Source organism: Colias croceus, chromosome 25, assembly GCF_905220415.1.
Source record: "Colias croceus chromosome 25, ilColCroc2.1".
NCBI classification, from domain to species: domain Eukaryota; kingdom Metazoa; phylum Arthropoda; class Insecta; order Lepidoptera; family Pieridae; genus Colias; species Colias croceus.
The window spans coordinates 6007900-6028613 of record NC_059561.1 but is presented as its reverse complement, the minus strand read 5'-3'; the positions used below and the strand labels follow the sequence as shown (position 1 = coordinate 6028613).

Genomic DNA, 20714 nt, shown 5'->3' with positions numbered 1-20714 from the left:
AAAACAATATAATTATTGAAATTTAAAAAGGATTATTTAATCGTATTTTTCAAGTGTTATTTTACATAATATAATGGACCTTCCTATTCTGTTGAATATAATATACCTACCTAGTACCTACTTGTATACGTAGTATATTATTATTAGTCTGTGCTAGTACTTATTTATTTTCGTAGTTCAATACGGATTGTACAAGGGATTGTACACATGAAACTTTCTAGAAGAGTTTGCTTTTCTATAGCTGTTGGAGCTAAATTGAGAAAGTAGGCGAAACTGGCATTGTGAACATCAGTTACAGTTAAAAATAGTTTGTTCGTTTTATTATTTACTAGCTTACCGCCCGCGGCTTCGCACGCTTTATCTAAAACTTAATAAATTATATACTAAAACCTTCCTCTTGAATCACTCTATCTATTAAAAAACGCATTAAAATCCGTTGCGTAGTTTTAAAGATTTAAGCATACAAAGGGCTATGTCCCTTGGACAAAGAAAGCGTCTTTGTTTTATACTACTTAGGTATGTAGTGATTTCGGGCATTTTTTCAGGTAGAAACATTTATTACGGTCGCAAATTTTCGCCCGATTTACTATATATATAATTGTGATCAAATTTCGATCAGCAAGAAATCGAAGTAGGTATATTTAAATAAAACAACGAATAATATAAAACATCAGCATATATTTTCACTAAAACGTAACAAACATTCAGTTACAACATATATATCTACATTATTACATATTAGGCATACATTACTCACTACTTGTTCTTACATTTTGTTAAAACAAAAGATTCGTTCGTTTTAATATTTATGAATGTTACCATCTCTTAAAGCAGTATTATATCCAGTGTGTACTTAAAAGAGACAGAACTATAGGTCGTCTAGCGCCATCTCTTTCTCAAACTGGATATAATAATGCTTTAAGACATCGTGGTAATCCTCTGGAAGTTTTTGGATGCTTACTGCTTGCTGGAAAACGATAAATAATACATATTGACAAAATACAACAAAAAAAAAACGAAAAAAATATATCAGAAAAATGAACATTATATTTAAATGTATAATGAATATATGTATAAATGAATATTATTTTTATGTACTGTGTGTGTGATAAATAACAAGACTGACGACTGATACATAAACTTACAAAAAGGCGGTCTTATAACCTACAAATATTTATAAAATAATATTCGACATTCGCGATGAAAACTGTTTCGTTTTATTGCAATTTTTTATTTTTTATTGCAATAAATATTACTAACATTTATTAATAACTATATTTTACGAAAACGGCTCAAAACAATATTATGCTCTGTAATTACATTGATTACAAAATAAACACAGTTTATAGTAAGTGAAATGATACAATGCATAAAAAAATTATAAACACAACTTTATGCCTTAAACTCATAATATATAATTAAATGCATTATCATCAACAAATAATAAAAAAAATATCTAATATCAAATCTTATAAAGTTAATGAAAATGATATTTTGTGTTTGATTGATAAATTGATATTAATAACAGAACACAGCGTCCTTCAAATACAAATAACAATACTAGCCAGTTTTATGTGCCTCAAAAAAAATTAGTAAAGAAAACTTTTACCATTAAATCTCCGTCTTAGAATAATCACAATAATTGATTATTTTTAGGGCCGATTTTTCAATCCTTGGTTAAAATGTATTCGTCTAATAAAGTATAACACGAACATATTAAAATGTCACCTGTAAACTGTCGAATACATTTTTGAAATGGTAGTTTAATGCGTTATTCGACGAATAAGTTTTAAACAAGGATTGAAAAACCCTTAAACATATAATATGAAAGATAATATCTTTTAGTAGCTTTTTCAAATAAAAAATGTTCTTATTGAAACTAATACAAAAAAGCAGTAGCGTTGTTACATTGAAAAATTTGCTAACGAACGCTAAACATGGTAATAAATGTTAACATTCTCTATGAGTTACTAAAATCTAAACTAATAACCTATATCTCATTTATGTATCAATTTCCTACACAATTCCAATACCTTTAAATAATAATATCGAAAAGTTAATAAGATAATAAAATGCAAGAGAAATAGTACGTTACAGTGCCACAAACTTATCTGACCCGGTGGCAAAAACTGGAACTACGTGCCGCCTTTTTGAAATGTCACATTTTCACAGACTTTTCATACGAAACTAGCGGTCCGCCCCGGCTTCGCCCGTGGTACATATTAACGTTTTCTCTACATAAGAACCATCCTCGTACTTCAAGGAATATAATAAAAAAAGAATTATCGAAATCGGTTCAGCCGTTCTCGAGTTATGGAATTACAACGAAAAGTGGCATTGATTTTTATATATTAGATATTTTGTTTAAATAAAAAGAAAGCGACATCAGTGACACTGTCACCGGGTCAGATAAGTTTGTGGCACTATAAAAGAATTTAATGCCTTCTTTTCGCTGTCAATTAAACACTGCTAGAATATAAAATAAAATATTTTGAATTAAAAAAAGTTACGATTATTATTTTGACGTTATCTTAAAATAGACTAATTTTGGCACCGTAGAAATACCAATTAAAATGAGAATAAATGAATCATATCAAAGTATGTTAAATTTTATAAAGTAATTCTAACGTCAATTAAAAATTGCATATTCATTTTTTTTCTATGATAAATAGATCGTATATATTTCCTCTGATTGTTGGGTTGCCTGGAAGAGATCGCTACCTAGCGATAAGGCCGCCCTTTGCTGTTTCTGTAGTGTATTTTCAATGCAATAAAGTATTTTTCATTCATTTTATTCATCGTACACAATTTTCATATTCCAATTGAAAATTAAAACCTATTTTCATGTCATAAATTTAGCAATCAATAATTATTTTCGTAAATAATAGACCGAATACTTCATATCACCGTTATTGTTTAGTATTATTTTAGTGTTATATCATACACACCATGTTATTAGCTCCTTTATTCGTTCAGAGACTTTAAAAAAGAACCTACTATAATGTGAAATTAACTAATAGCTAAAGTTTATTTTCAAGTTTAAAAGTTTAATTTTTGCCAATTTTTATTCACGTCATAGATTAAATAGACAAAGACAACACTAATTACACCTTAATATAAAGCCACATTCATACAATTATCAGTCTTTTTCATTCAAATTATTGATACTGTGCGTTTAACATTAGTGCGATATCGAAATCACTACAATAAGGTACCGTTATCGGTATCGGTACCATACCGATACGATTCAATAACATAACCGTTATTTACGGTTACAAATTTGAAGTTTATTCGCGTACTAGATAGTGTAGTTAAAAGATGATTCGTTTTTGGCGTAAAATCTATACAAACTTCGATGTGAGAAGTGTGTATTTTAAATTTAAATTAATATACTTATATTTAGTTTTAAAAATGAAATACTTATTGATCGTAATTCACTATGTTCAATTGCAGCTCGTTGTAATATTTTACAACATTTTTCGGACAAATTTTTATGTCGAGAAAGCTTTCTTTAAAAAAAGCAACGACGAAAAAGTAACTATTAGTTATTTTTCGTTTTCGCCATAAAACTAATATTCAAAAATCGTTATAATCGATACACTACATTACGTATTGCAACTACTCGTAAAGCTATTAATATTCATAGTAATTTAGTAAGACACTATATTTCGGAGTTGAGCCTCATATTCACGATAAACATTTGTTGATCAACATTGACGTTGAAGACTTTGTTTAATTGAGAGAATTTCAATAATAGGCATGACGACAGTATTCATAAATGATCATATTAGTGTTTTCAAGGGAAAATGTATACCAAATAAATTAAATATAGTGACTTAAAAATCTAAAAAACATTAAGATTAATGAGATTATCAATAAAATAAAACATTGAAATTCTGCAGTTGGCCATTTTGACTAAAACACGCGTGACGTCACGTTTAAATAAACAACTCACGTCAGATGTATTTTGTTGTTATGAATATGTTGAGAATACGCATTTTTATTTATTTTCTTTTGTTTCACGTATGCTTTATCGACTCAGAACAGAAATATAATTGCGAATTCACAATACGTGGTTTCGGGGTTCTCCGCGCCCACTTTATACAATCATTTCTTATTATTTTCTCGCTTGAAATAATTACTAACACATTTCTGAGCATTATTTTTATGTGGATTCACACTGCAATACTGCACACCACTTATAAACTTTGAAATTCGTTTCTATAACACATATTATATATAGAAATATGACCATGTATCTGAGTTCCGGTCTAAACTCAAATGGCTACCGATCCGATTTCGCCGGAATGCTCATGTGCTGCATCTCCTCTATCAGGTAATGTTCAACCCAAAGATGCCGAAATACCTAAAAGAAAAATTTGTCTTCAGGGGGAACAATGGAGAACCTGTTCGCTCCACTGAAATGTATCGTTTACGAATGCCATCACACCTTACTTGTTTCTACGATACTTCCTTCACTGTTCAGGCTATTAAATTGTGGAACGCTTTACCAGAACCAATAAAAAAGGCACAGTCTATGGGTACGCAGACGATAGCACTGTTGTGGAGAGATACGTATCCAACGCGCGTGCTATTACGGCACAAATCCAGTCTCTGCGGGAGGCGATGGTCGATCGCTTGAACTTGTCCTTACAGGCAGTCTCCGATTGGGGCGAGGCCAATCTGGTCAAGTTCAATGCGACTAAGACCCAGGCGTGTCTATTTTCCGCTAAACGGAGTCCTTTCAACCTGACTCCGTCTTTCCAAGGTGTATCTGTGCCGATAACTGACCACCTCGAGCTTCTTGGTGTCACCTTAACGCCTACTCTTAATTTTGGTTCATACATCGAATCAAAAGCCCAAGTAGCCTCAAAAAAGCTTGGTATTCTGGCGAAGGTGAGACAGTATTTCAGTCCGGGACAGTTGCTCAATCTCTATCAAGCACAAGTCCGTTCGTGCATTGAATACTGTTCTCACCTCTGGGATGGATCAGCCAAGTACCAGCTGGAGGCGCTTGAGGCGATAGAGAGGCGTGCCAAGAGGCTAATAAACGACGATGAGCTAGTAGGCAAAAAACTCCAGAGCCTCGCCCATCGTCGCAGAGTGGCAAGTTTATCGGTATTTTATCGGATACACTTTGGTGAGTGCGCTGCGGAATTGCACGATCTAATTCCGCCATCCCCGTTTTTCCATCGTTCGTCGAGGCGCACAGACTCTAGGCACCGCCATATGGTGGACGTTCCATGTACCCGGACAAAGCGGTTCGGATCGACATTCTTCATTCGAACCGCGAGGGACTGGAACATGCTTCCTGAGTCTGTGTTCCCCGACGAGTACAATATGGAGGTCTTCAAGAAAAGAGTGAACAGGTACCTTCTAGGAAAGCGCGCTCCATCTTAGGCCACATCTCAGCTTTCCATCAGGCGAGATAGTGGTCAAGCGCTTTCCTATCAAACAGTAAAAAAAAAAAAAAAAAAAAAGGTCATTATATAAATTTAAAATAATGGTACGCGATTATTATCATTCTTCTTGTCGTTCTTATTAGGTAATCTATTTTGTATTATATATCTTTATCGCTTTATATATTTATTAACATATTTTATGGCCTTTATTTATTCCTTCCTATACCTACTATTGTGAATATAATATATTGTATTTCTCGATAATCTCATAGTTATATATTAATAATTATATTCTTACTTATTATATTTATGCTCTGCCCTATTCCTCTCCTCAAACTAACTTCCTTCCGTACGTCTGGTTGTCTGGAAGAAATCGCTATTTAGCGATAAGACCGCCATTTGTTTAAATTTATAATTAGATTAAGTTCCTAGTTAAGTTAAGTCAGAGCAATAAAGTATGAATAAATAAATAAATTAATTAAATAAATTTTTATTAAATTTTCTTCGCAATGCGTACAAATAATTACGTATTTACTAAAGAGTGACGTCACACCTACGCCATGACACCTGCGAGCTGTTTTGGCAGTTTATAAATATTTTTTGAAAAATGGCTTTTATCTTCGTTTATTTTAAGTATATTACCGAAATATAGGGTTTTTCTTGTATAGTAAACGTATACACACATTATGGAAGAGGATTTCAAAATCTGTCGTCATGCCTATTACTCTCACAGAGTGTTGCCCGCAACCATTTTGTTGCTAAAAATGTTTACCATGAATACGAAGATTTAGAGCTAGCACGCAAGAGCAACTTTTGTCTCCGCAACTATTTTGTCTCTCCCATCAACTCTATGGGGAGTTGCGTCGCTGCGTGCGCGCAATTTCTTACTAGCCCATAGAGTTGATGGGAGAGACAAAATAGTTGCGGAGACAAAAGTTGCTCTTGCGCGCTAGCTCTTATAGGACATGCCTAAACAAAACAAATTATAGCAATTGCTGTGCTATACATATAAAAGGTGTCAACTATTGTAATTCTACATAACTTTCCCAACAACCGTACCAAAGCAACCTTCAAAACCGGTATTATTAAAACCCAAACTTAAATCATTGTCACATCAACCCAATACCGTTATAAAGTTAACTTAATACCGTTTTCACGTTTCTTCAATACCGTTATCACATCAACCTAATACCATTATCACATCAACCCAATACCGTTACCCCACCGAACCAAATACCGTTATCACTCGCCACCGATACCGATACCGTTATTTACGTTGTCAAGGCAACGCAGTATTCCGATAACGTTTTCAACCCATATCGGCCTACAACTCTAGTATTAGCTCCAGATATAGCAGGGTTGATGTGTGCGTTGTGGAGTTCCGATACTTGTGTGGAACAAGCCGCTGCCGGGTCACCAGACCCTGATAGACTTCCTAGCCTGGAAGTAAATAAATAATTTATTAAGGGCCGACTTTTCAATCATTGGTTAAAATTTATCCGTCCAATAAAGTATTACACGAACATTTTAAAATGTCACCTGTAAACTGTCATATACGGACAATAAGAATACATTTTTGAAATGGTAGTTTAATACGTTACTCGATGAATAAGTTTTAACAAACGATTGAAAAATCAGCCCTTAAAACAAAATAATAACAGTGAAAAATATCGTCAAGACGAATTTATTATTCAAATAAAACCCAATAAATATTAGTAACTAGCTTCCGCCCACGACTTTGTACGTGCATCCCCATTTTTCCCCGTTCCCGCAAGAATTTCGGGAAATCCTTTCTTAGGGGACGCCTACGTTATGACATCTACCTGCATGCCAAATTTCAGCCCGATACGTCCAGTGGTTTGGGCTGTGCGTTGATAGATCACTATATCAGTCACCTTTGAGTTTTATATATATAGATTTACTTACCAAAACTCATTACCCGGGTGTGCATTACCATCCCAAGGGTAGGTCATGACTAACAGTTTTCCCGCGTGTTCGCCCGTCAATTTGGAAGATGGTTCCCTTTGTTCTATTTGTACGTTTATACCGCCTTTGAACAAAAATTATCAATTATAAAAAGATGAAACAATAACATTTTGTCATGAAACCAAAATTCGATGTGATGGAGATAAAATTAATATTAATTGAAAAAAAAAAAAATCAAATACGTTATTTGGCAGTTTCTTAAGAATTATGTTCTAACCTAATTTTTGTCATATAAGTAAAAAAATGTGTTAATCAATACAAATAAGTGTTTATTTAAATCTTGAATTTCATTAATTTCACTATCTATAAGGATCTTAAACATTTATCTGGCACATATTGAAGTTATACTTCTTTTGGCACGATGGAGAAAAATGATGAGAGTGAATTTTAAGAAGGCGCGCGCACACCGACACCTAAATTTAACAGCATGAAGTTAGTTCTAGGTGGTATGAAAATTGATAACTATGTTCAAGTTGTATATTCTAGTATTTTTTCCATACGCCAAAGAAGTATAACTTCTAACGCGTGTACTTATTGTACACACACTCTTTTTTTATAACAAAAATGGGTAATAATATTACAATAATCTTACCTTGAGGATGTCGTTTACTCTCGAAGAATATTCGTTTTTCTGTAGGCGATGCACCGGATGCAGATTTATTTGAAAACAAATCTGTAAGAAATTCACATTTACAATGTCATATTAAAACCGATATCGTTATTAGAAATCGGTATGTAATTTCGTTATCGTTACGTTAAACCGTTATTTCAATACCAAACTGGTATAGCTATGCATTTATAATATGTAGGAGGTAGTTCCATAAAAACTACTTTTGAAAAAAGAATTTGAATTAATATTTCTTATATGATAAGGTTAGGAATACTAGAATCCTAATAAATATTTAGTTTAGTAGTTTTTTTTACTGATTAATTAAGTAGTAGTAATCATAGTAATCATTTTAATAACTCACCAACTATAGGTTTACTGGGTTTTATATACGAAAAATTAACATCTGAAACATGGTTTAACAAATCCTTCTTGAGAAAAGCTCGAATTCTCTCCAGAAACGTTAGCACGTATACGTCAGTTTGGTGCGGACTCATCTTCCAAACACCTAAACCTGGAATGATACAACTTTTATTTATAATATGAAACTACTATGATGATACAACTTTTATTTATAATATGAAACTACTATGAATTTAAACTATAGAAATGTGTGCGTTTGTTTGTCTTTCTTACAAATCTTATTTTAGCGATTTTGATACAATTTTTGTGCCTCAATACAGTAAGCAAGACCACGGTAGAACATCACATTTCCATGTCAACTTAATCTATAGTACTTATAATATAAAGCTGAAGAATTTGTTTGTTTGAACACGCTTATCTCAGGAACAACTGAACCAATTACTAATAGAAAAACTTTCACTGATGCATTTGTTATATTATGTGTGCTATAGTCTATATATTATTATTACGTTATTGTGTACACACATAACTATAAGTCCCTTCAAGTACACCGTCGATGAGACACCCTGTATAAAAATAACTGCATTAAAAACAATCGACTTCAAAAACGAAAAAGTAAAAAATAAAAAAGATTTGATATTATTAATTACTACATATTATTTAGATGTGCTATTTACTAAAAAGGTTTGATGTCGGTGCACGGGCTTAATTCTAAGTGCTTAGTTTTTGGCACCGAATTCAAACCTATATACCATACATAAAAAAAATATACCGGCCGAATTGATAACCTCCTCCTTTTTTTGAAGTCGGTTAAAAAATGAAGAATTAATATACTAACCACATCCAACAACATTCAAAAACACATTTCCCCCATCTTTTCCTCTATATTCCGCATCCAATAAAGCGCATTCCGCTATAACACTTATTCGCTTGTAATAGAGCTCATTATCGAACACACCGCGTTGTGTCTTCACGTAACGTTCTAGAAACTTCTTTTCATCCGGTTTTTCTGTTATATTCACGTACGCTGTTAGCTCTTGGTATGTGTAGCTGTGTGCCTGTAAGTTATTTATATGAAAAAAATATTATTTTGCGAGATTTTTTGTTTAAAAAAAATATCTTCACTGTGAAAAAACAATAAATTTTAACTTTAAGAATTTTATGCAATGTATTTTCAACAAAAATATTATTTTTAAATGGATGATTGATTTTTTTTTCGAAGCGTAACATTTTAGCGTCTAGAAACATTACATTATGGATTTCTTTTCATTCCTAAAAAATTTACTCAAAACATAAGAAACTACATTAATTTAGTAATTAGTATGCGAGAACAATTAAATGAAATTATCAGAATCTTAGGATATAGTAATATAATCACACAAATATTTAGAATTGATCATAAAAATACATATTTACTACAAAATTTAAAATTATTCTTACTACCCCCAAATAAAAAAAAAATTTCCTACACGAACAGAATTTCGCATTTTTTTTACTGGTACGCAAAAACTAATAAATAAATCCTACAAAAAACTAAAAAAAATCCTAAAAAAAAACCAACCTGATAAAACTCCGACCAAATCTGCCTCCACATATGTTTCGCCGACTGGTTATTCCTCACATACGTAGTTTTCAGTACATTTAGACACGTGGTGGGAGTGACTTCCTCGCCATAACCATTTTCTAGAACATTCTGTTGTTCCGTTATTAATATGTCCTCGTATTCCATACGTTCTGGACGCTCGAAACGCGGACCGATTAGGCCTAGAATGAAGGTAAAAATAAAGAAAGGAATATTTCATTTGTCAAACCACGTTAGAGCTAAGGATTTTAAATGAATTCAAAAGGCCCTTCGTCATTTTTTTACGAGGAGGTTCAAACTTTGCAAGATTTAAAATCCGGCTCGAAGGACCATAAAATGTAAAAAAAGAGTGTGTGTGCTTATGTACATGCGTTAGAAGTTATACTTCTTTGGCGTATGGAAAAAATACTAGCATATTATACAACTTGAACATAGTTATAAATTTTCATACCACCTAGAACTAACTTCATGCTGTTAAATTTAGGTGTCGGTGTGCGCTCGCATTGTGAAAATTCACTCTCATCATTTTTCTCCATCGCGCCAAAAGAAGTATCACTTCAAAAATCTTAACGTTTTGCTCATTCATGTTTAGTTAATGGTAAGATTGTATTATAAATTAAGTGTTTTTTGTGATCTGCTTTATCTATACTAATATTATAAAGCTGAAGAGTTTATTTGTTTGAACGCGCTAATATCATGAACTCATGGTCCGATTTGAAAATTATTTCGGTGTTAAATAGCCGATTTATCGAGGAAGGCTATAAGCATCCATCCATACCATCACGCTAAGACGAACAGGAGCGGAACAATGCGGGAGGCGGGACACAGCTAGTAAAATGACAATCATGTTACAATAATTTTTTTCAAAATTTTATTTCATCCAATCTTACCAATAATAACAGCCTCTTCTTGCACATTATCTTCATTAACGACACCATTATTACATCTATTCCCATCGTTGATACACTCAGTGTATCCGCTAATGTAGACCATAGCACTAAGTTTGATTTCATCGTAGCTCAGACAAGTGTCTAGCTCAAGGGGCGGTTTCTGTTGTAATGTACCTATTTGTTCCCAGCCATCGTTGCTATGGAGATAAGGGAAAAAAAATTAAAAATTATATCACATTATTGTTTTATGAATGATAATTCTAGTAAAAATAACATTAAGTAACCAATAAAAATAGATTAACGATTATATGTGTACACATTAAAACTCAAATGATTATTTTATAATAAGCAGTCTAAATTATTAAACTAACATGTTGTTAACAATCACAGAAAACACAACTCAATTAAACAAAACGATCGTGTGTACCACACGTGTTAGAAGTGAAACTTCTTTGGCAAGATTCAAAATCGTCGCCTTACTCTATGACGTGACGGTATTGCCACGGCGCGACCTTGAAATTTTACTCTCAACGCGCCTAAAATATATATTTAGGCTTTTAAATAATAAAAAAAAAATAAAAAAAAGACTATAAAACTTACCCACTCTCACCAGACAATAGTTTATATGTATCCTTTTTAGATAGGAACGCTACAGCGCGTTTCTTTAGCAGCCTATCAATGAATTCTGGTACAGTCATATTGTTGTACAAAGCTTTTTCTATTGACGAACCAAATTCCCTGAAAATATAATTTTTTCCATTGTCATTGGTAAATTCGTGATACAAAATATTCTATCATTAAAATCTATACTAGTATTATAAAGCTGAAGAGTTTGTTTCTTTGTTTGAACGCGCTTATCTCAGGAACTACTGGTCCAATTTAAAAAAAAATATTTCGGTGTTAGATAGCCCATTCATTAAGGAAGGCTATATCATCACGCTAAGACCAACAGGAGCAGAGCCACGCGGGTGAAACCGCGGAGCGCAGTTAGTCAACAATATACATAATCTTATAAAAAATGTACTTAAAATATTATGTTGGTCAAAATTCTAATTGAAAGAAGTAAATGCAAATACAAAATAAAGTTTATTAGCATTCCTTTAAGGGTCACAAAACACACAATAATAAATTTTAACTGGCTAAGCAAGTTGGTCAATATACAAAAAAATAAATTCAACCATATTTGGATGAGTTAAAGTCTAATTTAGGTTGGAGTTTTGGTTTTTACATTCTTTGCTGCTTATTGTGTATCCAGTTGTCTTCGACTATTAATTAGAAAGAGCAAATTAAAAATTCTTCAGAACTAATTTTAACTGCATCCCTTCTTATAAGTAAAAAATCAGAGAGATACTTATAACAGTCTTACAATAATATTATTAAATTTCCTATACTTAATAAAATTTTACCTTTTATAAATCAAAAAATGTGTCATCAACAACAGCACTCTCTCATGTATTATTGGATAAGTTGATATAATGTTCCTCTTTAATCTCTCTAGCGGCTTTCGTTCTATTAGTGTTTCCAGTCTGAAAAATAATAAAGTATATTATAATTAAGTTGAATTTAGTTATTGCCTGATTATTGTTTTATTTTCAATGTTAAATCTTTTAAGGGCCGATTTTTCAATGCCCAGATAAACAGTCTAATAACTACCCCTCGAATAGATTTATTCAATTGCTTATCTAACTCATAACGGCTCGCCTATTTTTCAATCGTGATTTATTTGATGAATAACTATCTGACCAAATATTTCCATATTGGCAGCTCTGCTCTTGGAGTGGCGAAACAAACATATTAAATTAGTCAGGTTAGAGCGGGATAGAGTCAACTTGCAATATGTCAACAACCGTCATTATGACACACGTCAGGAGTGCATTTTAAGTTTATCTTGTGTTCTATGCTAAGAGCAATTAACCTATAGAGTACTTGTATCGAGCGTATACAATTTACATATATTTGTTTCTCTCTATCTAAAGAAAACGTCGTATGAAAGAATGAGACAGCTATAGACAACAAGCTACGTTTCAACATAGTCATGGCACCATTTTTACTATAGGTACGTATTTAGATAGATAGAAGGTGATAGTGATGGGATGTGCTTCAATCGATAAAATCGTGAATGTATTTTGCATTTACGGTTTCGTGAAATAATAAATAATAAAAAAAACAAAACTTATAATTAATTTCAGTTGAATACATTATTTGTTTAATCCTACGTATATAATAAATGCGAAATTATGTGAGAAGGGATGTTACTCTTTCACTGCGGAACCGATTACAATGAAATTTTGTACATACACACATAGGTTAGGTTTTATCCCGGAAATCCCACGTGAACGGGAACTGTGCAGGATTTTCTTTAAAAACGCGGGCAGAAAGTTAGTACATTATAAAAGAAATTTTAAAACTTGAAATGTAATTTAAAATAAAGAAGGAAATGATGATAAAGTTAAAGGAGTGAGGAGAAAGGCACAGTCAGCATGAAGGAATCATGCAGCATTTAACAAGTTAATAAAAGGACAGTCTTAATGAAAACATTTTCCTAACATCCTACTAATAAATCGAAAGTTTGTGAGGATGGATGTTTGTTACTCTTTCACGCGAATACTACTAAACCGATTACAATGAAATTTGGAAAAATTACTTTTGATCCCGTAAATCCAACAGGAATGGGAACTATGCGGGTTTTTCTTTGAAAACGCATGTATAATTATTAAGTATGTATTTCAATAGTAGTTTCTCATCTATGAGAACTGTCATTTAATCAACCGTTTAATTTTCACATAGTAACACATTTAAAGTAGGTAACTTATGTGTAAAAAATTTCAAAATAAAAATTCACTCTCTTTAATCAAATGTATTTATTATCTACAGGAACAAAAAAAAAACGTAAGCGTAAGATTGCACAATTCTTCTAGAGTATCCATCTTGATAACACGTAGGCTCGAAATGCAGTGAACACAATATTGCAAATTGTGGCGGCGTCCAATCAACTCATGTCTCACGTTTTATACCCATTTTTTATTTAGCTCTGGAAATCTAAAACAAAATGAGTTTATTAATAATCTGAAAGAGAAATTAATAAACAACAAACGAAAACTAAAACACATAGTGCAAATAAAACAACCACGTGGTATGTTTTATTTTCCTGCGGTAAAAAATTTACATCTATTATTTGCAACAACAACTACATATAAATCTGATTTATGAAACAAAATAAATAAATCAACGTTAATATGAAATAGATTTTTTGTCATAAATCGATAATATACGCTAGATGTGTTACAACACTACGGTGGTAAACAAAATGCCAAACGTGATATTATTGTGACGTTTTTTAAAAATTATTTCATTATTTTATATTCCACAACCCCATAAAGTGGGTAAATGTTACAGTTACAACATAAAATTACAAAAAAGTGCTTGATAAAACCTTCAAATAGGTTTAAAACATAAATATTTATCAATTTGCTGAAAATCACTTACCGATGGAAAGATATTTCACATTGTTTTTATCCAAAACTCCCATTCGACTAGTGATAGCCGGTTGCTAAACATACAATAGTTATTTTAGCACACTGACAAATAAAAAGAAACACTGTACACTTTATATTTTCTAAATATTTCGTTAAAAACACTTGACGCAATGAGCCCACCAGCTGGTTGGAAAACAAACTGACTGCCGGCGCGCTACGTTTGAAGACAGTGCAGATACTCTATCGCTATCTCAATCTGGCTTATGCTGTTATTGACTAAGAGTAAGTAGATTAGAAAATATGTATTTTGTTCTGTCTTAATATAAGAACTCTATAGGTTAATTGCTCTTAGGTTCTATGATTGTTGATTATTGTTTTGATTCGAGTAAAGAGTTTTGATTAAATTTGTGTTAAAATTTATATATTTTACGATGGAAACTTCATAAAGGCAGCGTCCGGCAAATTTTCAATGGCATGATCATCAGTAGGAACTACTATCAAAAACATCAATTTCAATATGATTTTAATTGATAATTATTTTATAGAAAGAGGCTTTATTGTAAAAATTCTACGCTCTATGTTATTACATACGAAAATATCCCAAATTTGACGCGTCAGTTGTCAACTCAAACGTCTAATCGTCGAATAGCACGCTATCTGGCCGTTGGAGCAGCAGATAGATTTATTCCTCAAATAACGTAGTTATTCGATAGATAAGTCCTATTCGTCTATTGAAAAATTGAATATTTTGTTAACTGAAGAATAAAGTCTATCTAGCTGTTTATCTGGGCATTGAAAAATCGGCCCTTAAATGAGTAATAAAACTAGGATTAGTTTAGTTATAACGTAAAAACAGTTGGTCATATTTCAATCATTTTTTAATTCTTGGAATATATCTTACCCCTAAATGTAAGACAACATATTTAAATATCAGAATTCAGAGGTCATAATTGAAGGGTTGACTAATGTCTAGTCTATTTTAGACTAGACACAATAATTCTTCTTCTTCCTTCATTTATACTTTGTCCTCTATTTGCTTTTATTTATTTAAGAACCTTTTTCTATCTTCAACATACCTGACAGTTTCAACAGGAAATGATATAGGGAACTTCTTGCTTCTCTCTATGATTTCTGTCACATCATCAATCAACTTTGGTGCTGGCAAATCTATGCATTGTTTCAATAGATCATTCATTTCTTTGCCCATACTTGGATAGCACCAGTCTGGTTTGCACCTAAAAATTATATGTAAAATAAAGTAAAATTGCAGTTAAAAGTAGTATGGATCTTTATTCAAAGGGTTATTAAGCTATTGCATAGCTTCTATCGCGGGCCTTGAGCGCGGGGACCGAATCGAGAAATTCCGTAACGAAAAAACCTCACGCTCCCCACTCCGGCGGGCGGAGGTGTGGCTTGAAGGCATAGCATGCAATAGCTTTACCGCGGCAGTCCCCGAGTGCCACACGTCTTTTTTATTTATTTTTACATACATAGATTCCTTACAGCAATTTCTATTACAATATTTAAACTTTAACAAAACAATACGCCAATAAAAAGGAATACCAATAATTATTATCAAGTGTGTGTATATGTGTGATTAAATCTTGTAACTTAATACAGGTTTTAAAGCAAATCACATTTAAATAGACCTATATCCTATTAGGATTGGTTCATAGTGGTTGATATAATATGTTTTTATACTGATCAAAACAATTGCTACTTCTAAAATTGTCAGTAAGTATATGTATAGAGTACTAGTGTCTGCCCCGGCTTCGCCCATGGTACCTACATGTTTTATAGCCTATGTTGCTCTGTGAAGATGGAGCTTTCTAATGGTGAAAGAATTTTTGAAATCGGTCAAGTAGTTTATGCGTAAAAACCATATATACATACAAACCTTTCTTCTTTATAATATTTATTATAATAAGGGCCGATTTTTCAATGCCCAGATAAACAGCTAGATAGACTTTATTCTTCAGTTAACAAAATATTCAATTTTTCAATAGACGAATAGGACTTATCTATCGAATAACTACGTTATTTGAGGAATAAATCTATCTGCTGCTCCAACGGCCAGATAGCGTGCTATTCAACGATTAGACGTTTGAGTTGACAACTGACGCGTCAAATTTGGGATATTTTCGTATGTAATAACATAGAGCGTAGAATTTTTACAATAAAGCCTCTTTCTATAAAATAATTATCAATTAAAATCATATTGAAATTGATGTTTTTGATAGTACCTACTGATGATCATGCCATTGAAAATTTGCTGGACGCTGCCTTTATGTCGTTTCCATCGTAAAATATATACATTTGAACACAAATTTAATCAAAACTCTTTACTCGAATCAAAACAATAATCAACAATCATAGAACACAAGATAAACTTAAAATGCACTCCTGACGTGAGTCATAATGACGGTTGTTGACATATTGCAAGTTGACTCTATCCCGCTCTAACCTGAATAATTTAATATGTTTGTTTCGCCACTCCAAGAGCAGAGCTGCCAATATGGAAATATTTGGTCAGATAGTTATTCATCAAATAAATCACGATTGAAAAATAGGCGAGCCGTTATGAGTTAGATAAGCAATTGAATAAATCTATTCGAGGGGTAGTTATTAGACTGTTTATCTGGGCATTGAAAAATCGGCCCTAAAGAGTATAGATTGAGATTTTTTGTGAGCAATAGGATTATTACCTATCAAATATGTTTTACTTCTAATTATATTTATACATATACCCATATATATAAATTATCTAATTCAAAATATTTATAAAATAACTTATTAGCAAACGCACACATATAAACCACATACATAATAGTAGGAAACCTTACACACACATTCAAATAACAGAAATCGACATAACAAAACTGTTGTATGGCTTTATTGTGGTCTGATTGTACATTGTAATATAACATTAACTGTATATCTATGTGTAGTTATAGCAATTAATCTATTTAAATGTATGTAAAACTAGCTTACCGCGGCTTCGCCCGCTTTGTCTAAAACCTAATAAATTATACACTAAAACCTTCCTCTTGAATCACTTTATCTATTAAAAAAAACCGCATACAAAATCAGTTGCGTAGTTTTAAAGATTTAAGCATACATAGGGACAGAGAAAGCGACTTTGTTTTATACTATGTAGTGATTCTCAAGCTCTAGCGTTTGTAACGGAACTCCTCTGAAATGGCTTGCCCAACTCTAATAGTTATTTTTATATGAAGAATAAGCTGTAATTAATTTTAAACCTCTAAGTGAAGATGTTTCTAGAATCAGCTAGTTTGTCTATAAATAAATTTCCTTTTATCACATCTTAACTTCAAAAACATTACAGATTTTATTCATTATCTTCTAGTTTTCATATTATAAAGTAGATAAATAGCGGTACTGTGCAGCCACACACAACTCATAGGCAAAAGTATTTATTTTACTCATGTTTTGGTAATTAAGACATAAGCTACATCACTGCCAAGTGTCATCAATAATTGTGCAGTAATTTTCGCATGAAACATACATTCATAGATTCACAAAAAAATTATATTAGTAGGAAGTGGAATAAATCCATATTTAAAAGAGGATGTGAGTCATAAACTCATAACATTTACAAAGAGTGGGTTTTATGATGTCAGCTTTTTTTAACATATCAGAATACTACTAAGTTGATTCATTTAGGTATACAATTATTGAGGAAGGAAAAATTAAACTTACCATGGTATACTTTGAAACTGGCGTAATATATCCATCCTGAAATGCTTTCTCTACAAAAATTAGATAATAAAGCAAACGCAAAATTAACCGGCAAATGAAATCAAATATAGAAAACTCACAGGAAACTGTTTTGTTAACGAAATAACAGAAAGTAAGCGACGCACTTTCATGTAAAATAAATTAAAACATTGCAGTTTTTAGTGTTTACAAATAAGTATGATTTACGGTCTACTGCGTTTATATTAAAGAATTGTTATAAAGACCAAAGGACAATTCTAAATAACAAAGAGCCGAATAACAAATACGTTCACAAATTATGATGCAAATCTGTGATGAAAATTGCGAAACTGCGAATCCTGCGAAATAAGAAATTACGATTTGCTTTTGCGAAATTTTACCAAGTGATCGTTATCGTCAAATGTCAATTTTTTATGACAATGTCAATTGTCAATAGTCTAGTGTCTAAAGTCAAATTTTGTATTATTATTAATTATATTCTATTAAAAAAACGTCTAACGTCTAGTTTTAAATTACTGTTTTTTAAAATTACTTTTTTATAAAATAAAATTGGCGAATAAACTATGTATGTATTATAGGTATTTAAGTTGATGGTATTTTATGAACGTTCCTTGTCAATTGTCAACGTCAAAAAAGAAGGCGGGAACGGGGAATCGCGAAAGGAAACTGGAAAGTTGAAATTGTATTTTGTAAACAAGTTAGTTAGGTACATTTATTTTAATTACTTATATTAATTATAATTCCGTAATGTGCATTTAATATAATATATTTTATAATATAATGGCAGAGTTGAAGGCATTACGTTTGGAAATAAACAATGCTTTTAAACTCAGTGGTTTTACAATACGTAGAGAAGCAAGCGGTTATCTTGTCGAGCAATTAAGTGGACTATCAAATAGTGAGAGATTAAAAATGATTGATAAAATAACTGCACATCTATTACACCAATGCCTTTCGCAACCAGTATTAGAAAAAGAGCATATAGAAGTGGCATTTAGAGAATGTTGTTCCTCTGGGTTAGAAGAAACTGAAACAGTTTTGAATATAATCGACGCATTTAATGTGCCCAAAATTTCATACGACAATGAACGTAAGAAATTTATCAAAGATGTTACAAGTAATAATTTGTATGCAGAGCCTAAATGGAAAGCTCAGTTTTTAATAGATAGATATACGGTCATTTGGCAGAGAACTGCAAGAAATAAATTGTTTGCTAAAGACTCTTTACCCTCAATGGAAAGTGAGAATCGATTTCAGCTTCGTAAAGTTGAAGTTTTGCTAAGTTCTTCAAGTAAAGTGGATGATGTTATTGTGCTTGGACTTCTGACACAGTTAACTGAAGGAAAATATTATCTAGAAGACCCTACTGGTAGTGTACTTTTAGACATGACACAGACAAGGTATCATTCTGGTCTATTCACAGAAAATAGTTTTGTATTGGCTGAAGGCTATTATGATGATAAAGTTTTGCATGTTATGGGCCTTGTCTTACCGCCATCTGAAAGCAGAGCAGCTTCAATGCCATATTTTGGCAACTTGAACACATTTGGAGGCAAATCAAAGTCCCTATTGAAAAACTCACAGAACCTACTCAAAATCGAACAGGAAAATGAAGACGGTATGATTATATTCTTGTCAGATGTCTGGTTTGATAATTTAAAAGTTATTTCAAAGCTGAAAGCGATGTTTTCTGGTTTTAATGACTTCCCGCCAATTGCAATAGTGTTCATGGGAGAGTTTCTATCTTGTCCCTATGGCTATGAGCATAGTACACAACTAAAAGCGGCTTTAATAAATTTAGCTGATGTGATATATCCATTCACAAAATTAAGAGAAACATGTAAGTTCATATTTGTGCCTGGCAGAAGTGATCCAATTGCACCAAATATTCTTCCTAGACCAGCATTACCAAACTTTGTTACTAAGGAAATTTGTGATAAATTAGGCGATTCTGTTATATTTACGACAAATCCATGTAGAATACAGTATTGTACACAGGAAATAGTTGTTCTAAGGCAGGATTTAGTAACGAAGATGTGTAGGAATGCAATACATTTTCCGGAAACTGGTGATATACCTGACCATTTAACAAAGACGTTGCTGAGTCAATGTACTTTATCACCACTATCATTAGGTGTACAACCTGTTTTTTGGAAACATGCAGACGCATTAGGCCTATATCCGATGCCTGATGTTATTGTTGTGGGTGACAATTTCCAGCCATATACAAGAGCTTACCAAAATTGCCAAGTTGTGAATCCTGGATCATTTCCTCGTACAGAATATTCTTTTAAAGTTTATGTGCCTGCGTCTAGAACTGTTGAAGACTCACAAATACCTAATGAAGATAGTTAATGCCGTGAACTTAATATTATCATGTGTGTGTAAAGTTTGTAAATTAAAATGTTATTGTAAATATAAAATTTAATCAAATAAATGTAATTGAATATTTATATCTTTTTATTTGATCCAATTTTTTTAATATTATATGAATATATAAAAGCTTTTCTAGACCATTACATAGTATAGCAGTAAATAGTGCATTTTCTTTAATGTTCAATACACTTAATGTATTGAACTTTACCCTAAAAAACCTAGACCCAGCTTTAGCGTCAGAAATAATCTGTATTGTCAGAATTTGCATTAATTTACCAACAATGTTGTTCCTAC

General features: G+C 32.1%; 2 protein-coding genes across 3 annotated transcripts; one reads left to right on the top strand and one right to left on the bottom strand.

The window, feature by feature from the left end:
- Positions 1–658: 658 nt before the first annotated feature.
- Positions 659–18409, bottom strand: LOC123702995. 2 transcript variants are annotated; one of them, XM_045650864.1, is made up of 12 exons: positions 18146–18409; positions 18027–18076; positions 15383–15541; positions 12237–12356; positions 11431–11568; positions 10831–11027; positions 9920–10122; positions 9197–9416; positions 8360–8509; positions 7981–8061; positions 7329–7452; positions 659–967 (listed from the first exon to the last, which is right to left on the bottom strand). In XM_045650864.1, exons 1-12 carry the CDS (start codon positions 18194–18196, stop codon positions 958–960), a joined length of 1503 nt encoding a protein of 500 aa, XP_045506820.1. In that variant the 5' UTR covers positions 18197–18409; the 3' UTR covers positions 659–957. The 2 variants fall into 2 exon arrangements, with proteins under 2 accessions (XP_045506820.1, XP_045506819.1); XM_045650863.1 differs by lacking the exon at positions 659–967 and adding an exon at positions 6302–6842.
- A 332-nt stretch (positions 18410–18741) lies between these two features.
- LOC123703297 (DNA polymerase epsilon subunit 2) lies at positions 18742–20495 on the top strand. The gene has a single exon (XM_045651250.1). The coding sequence runs from the start codon at positions 18825–18827 to the stop codon at positions 20397–20399; it is 1575 nt and encodes a 524-aa protein (XP_045507206.1). The 5' UTR covers positions 18742–18824; the 3' UTR covers positions 20400–20495.
- Positions 20496–20714: the final 219 nt, after the last annotated feature.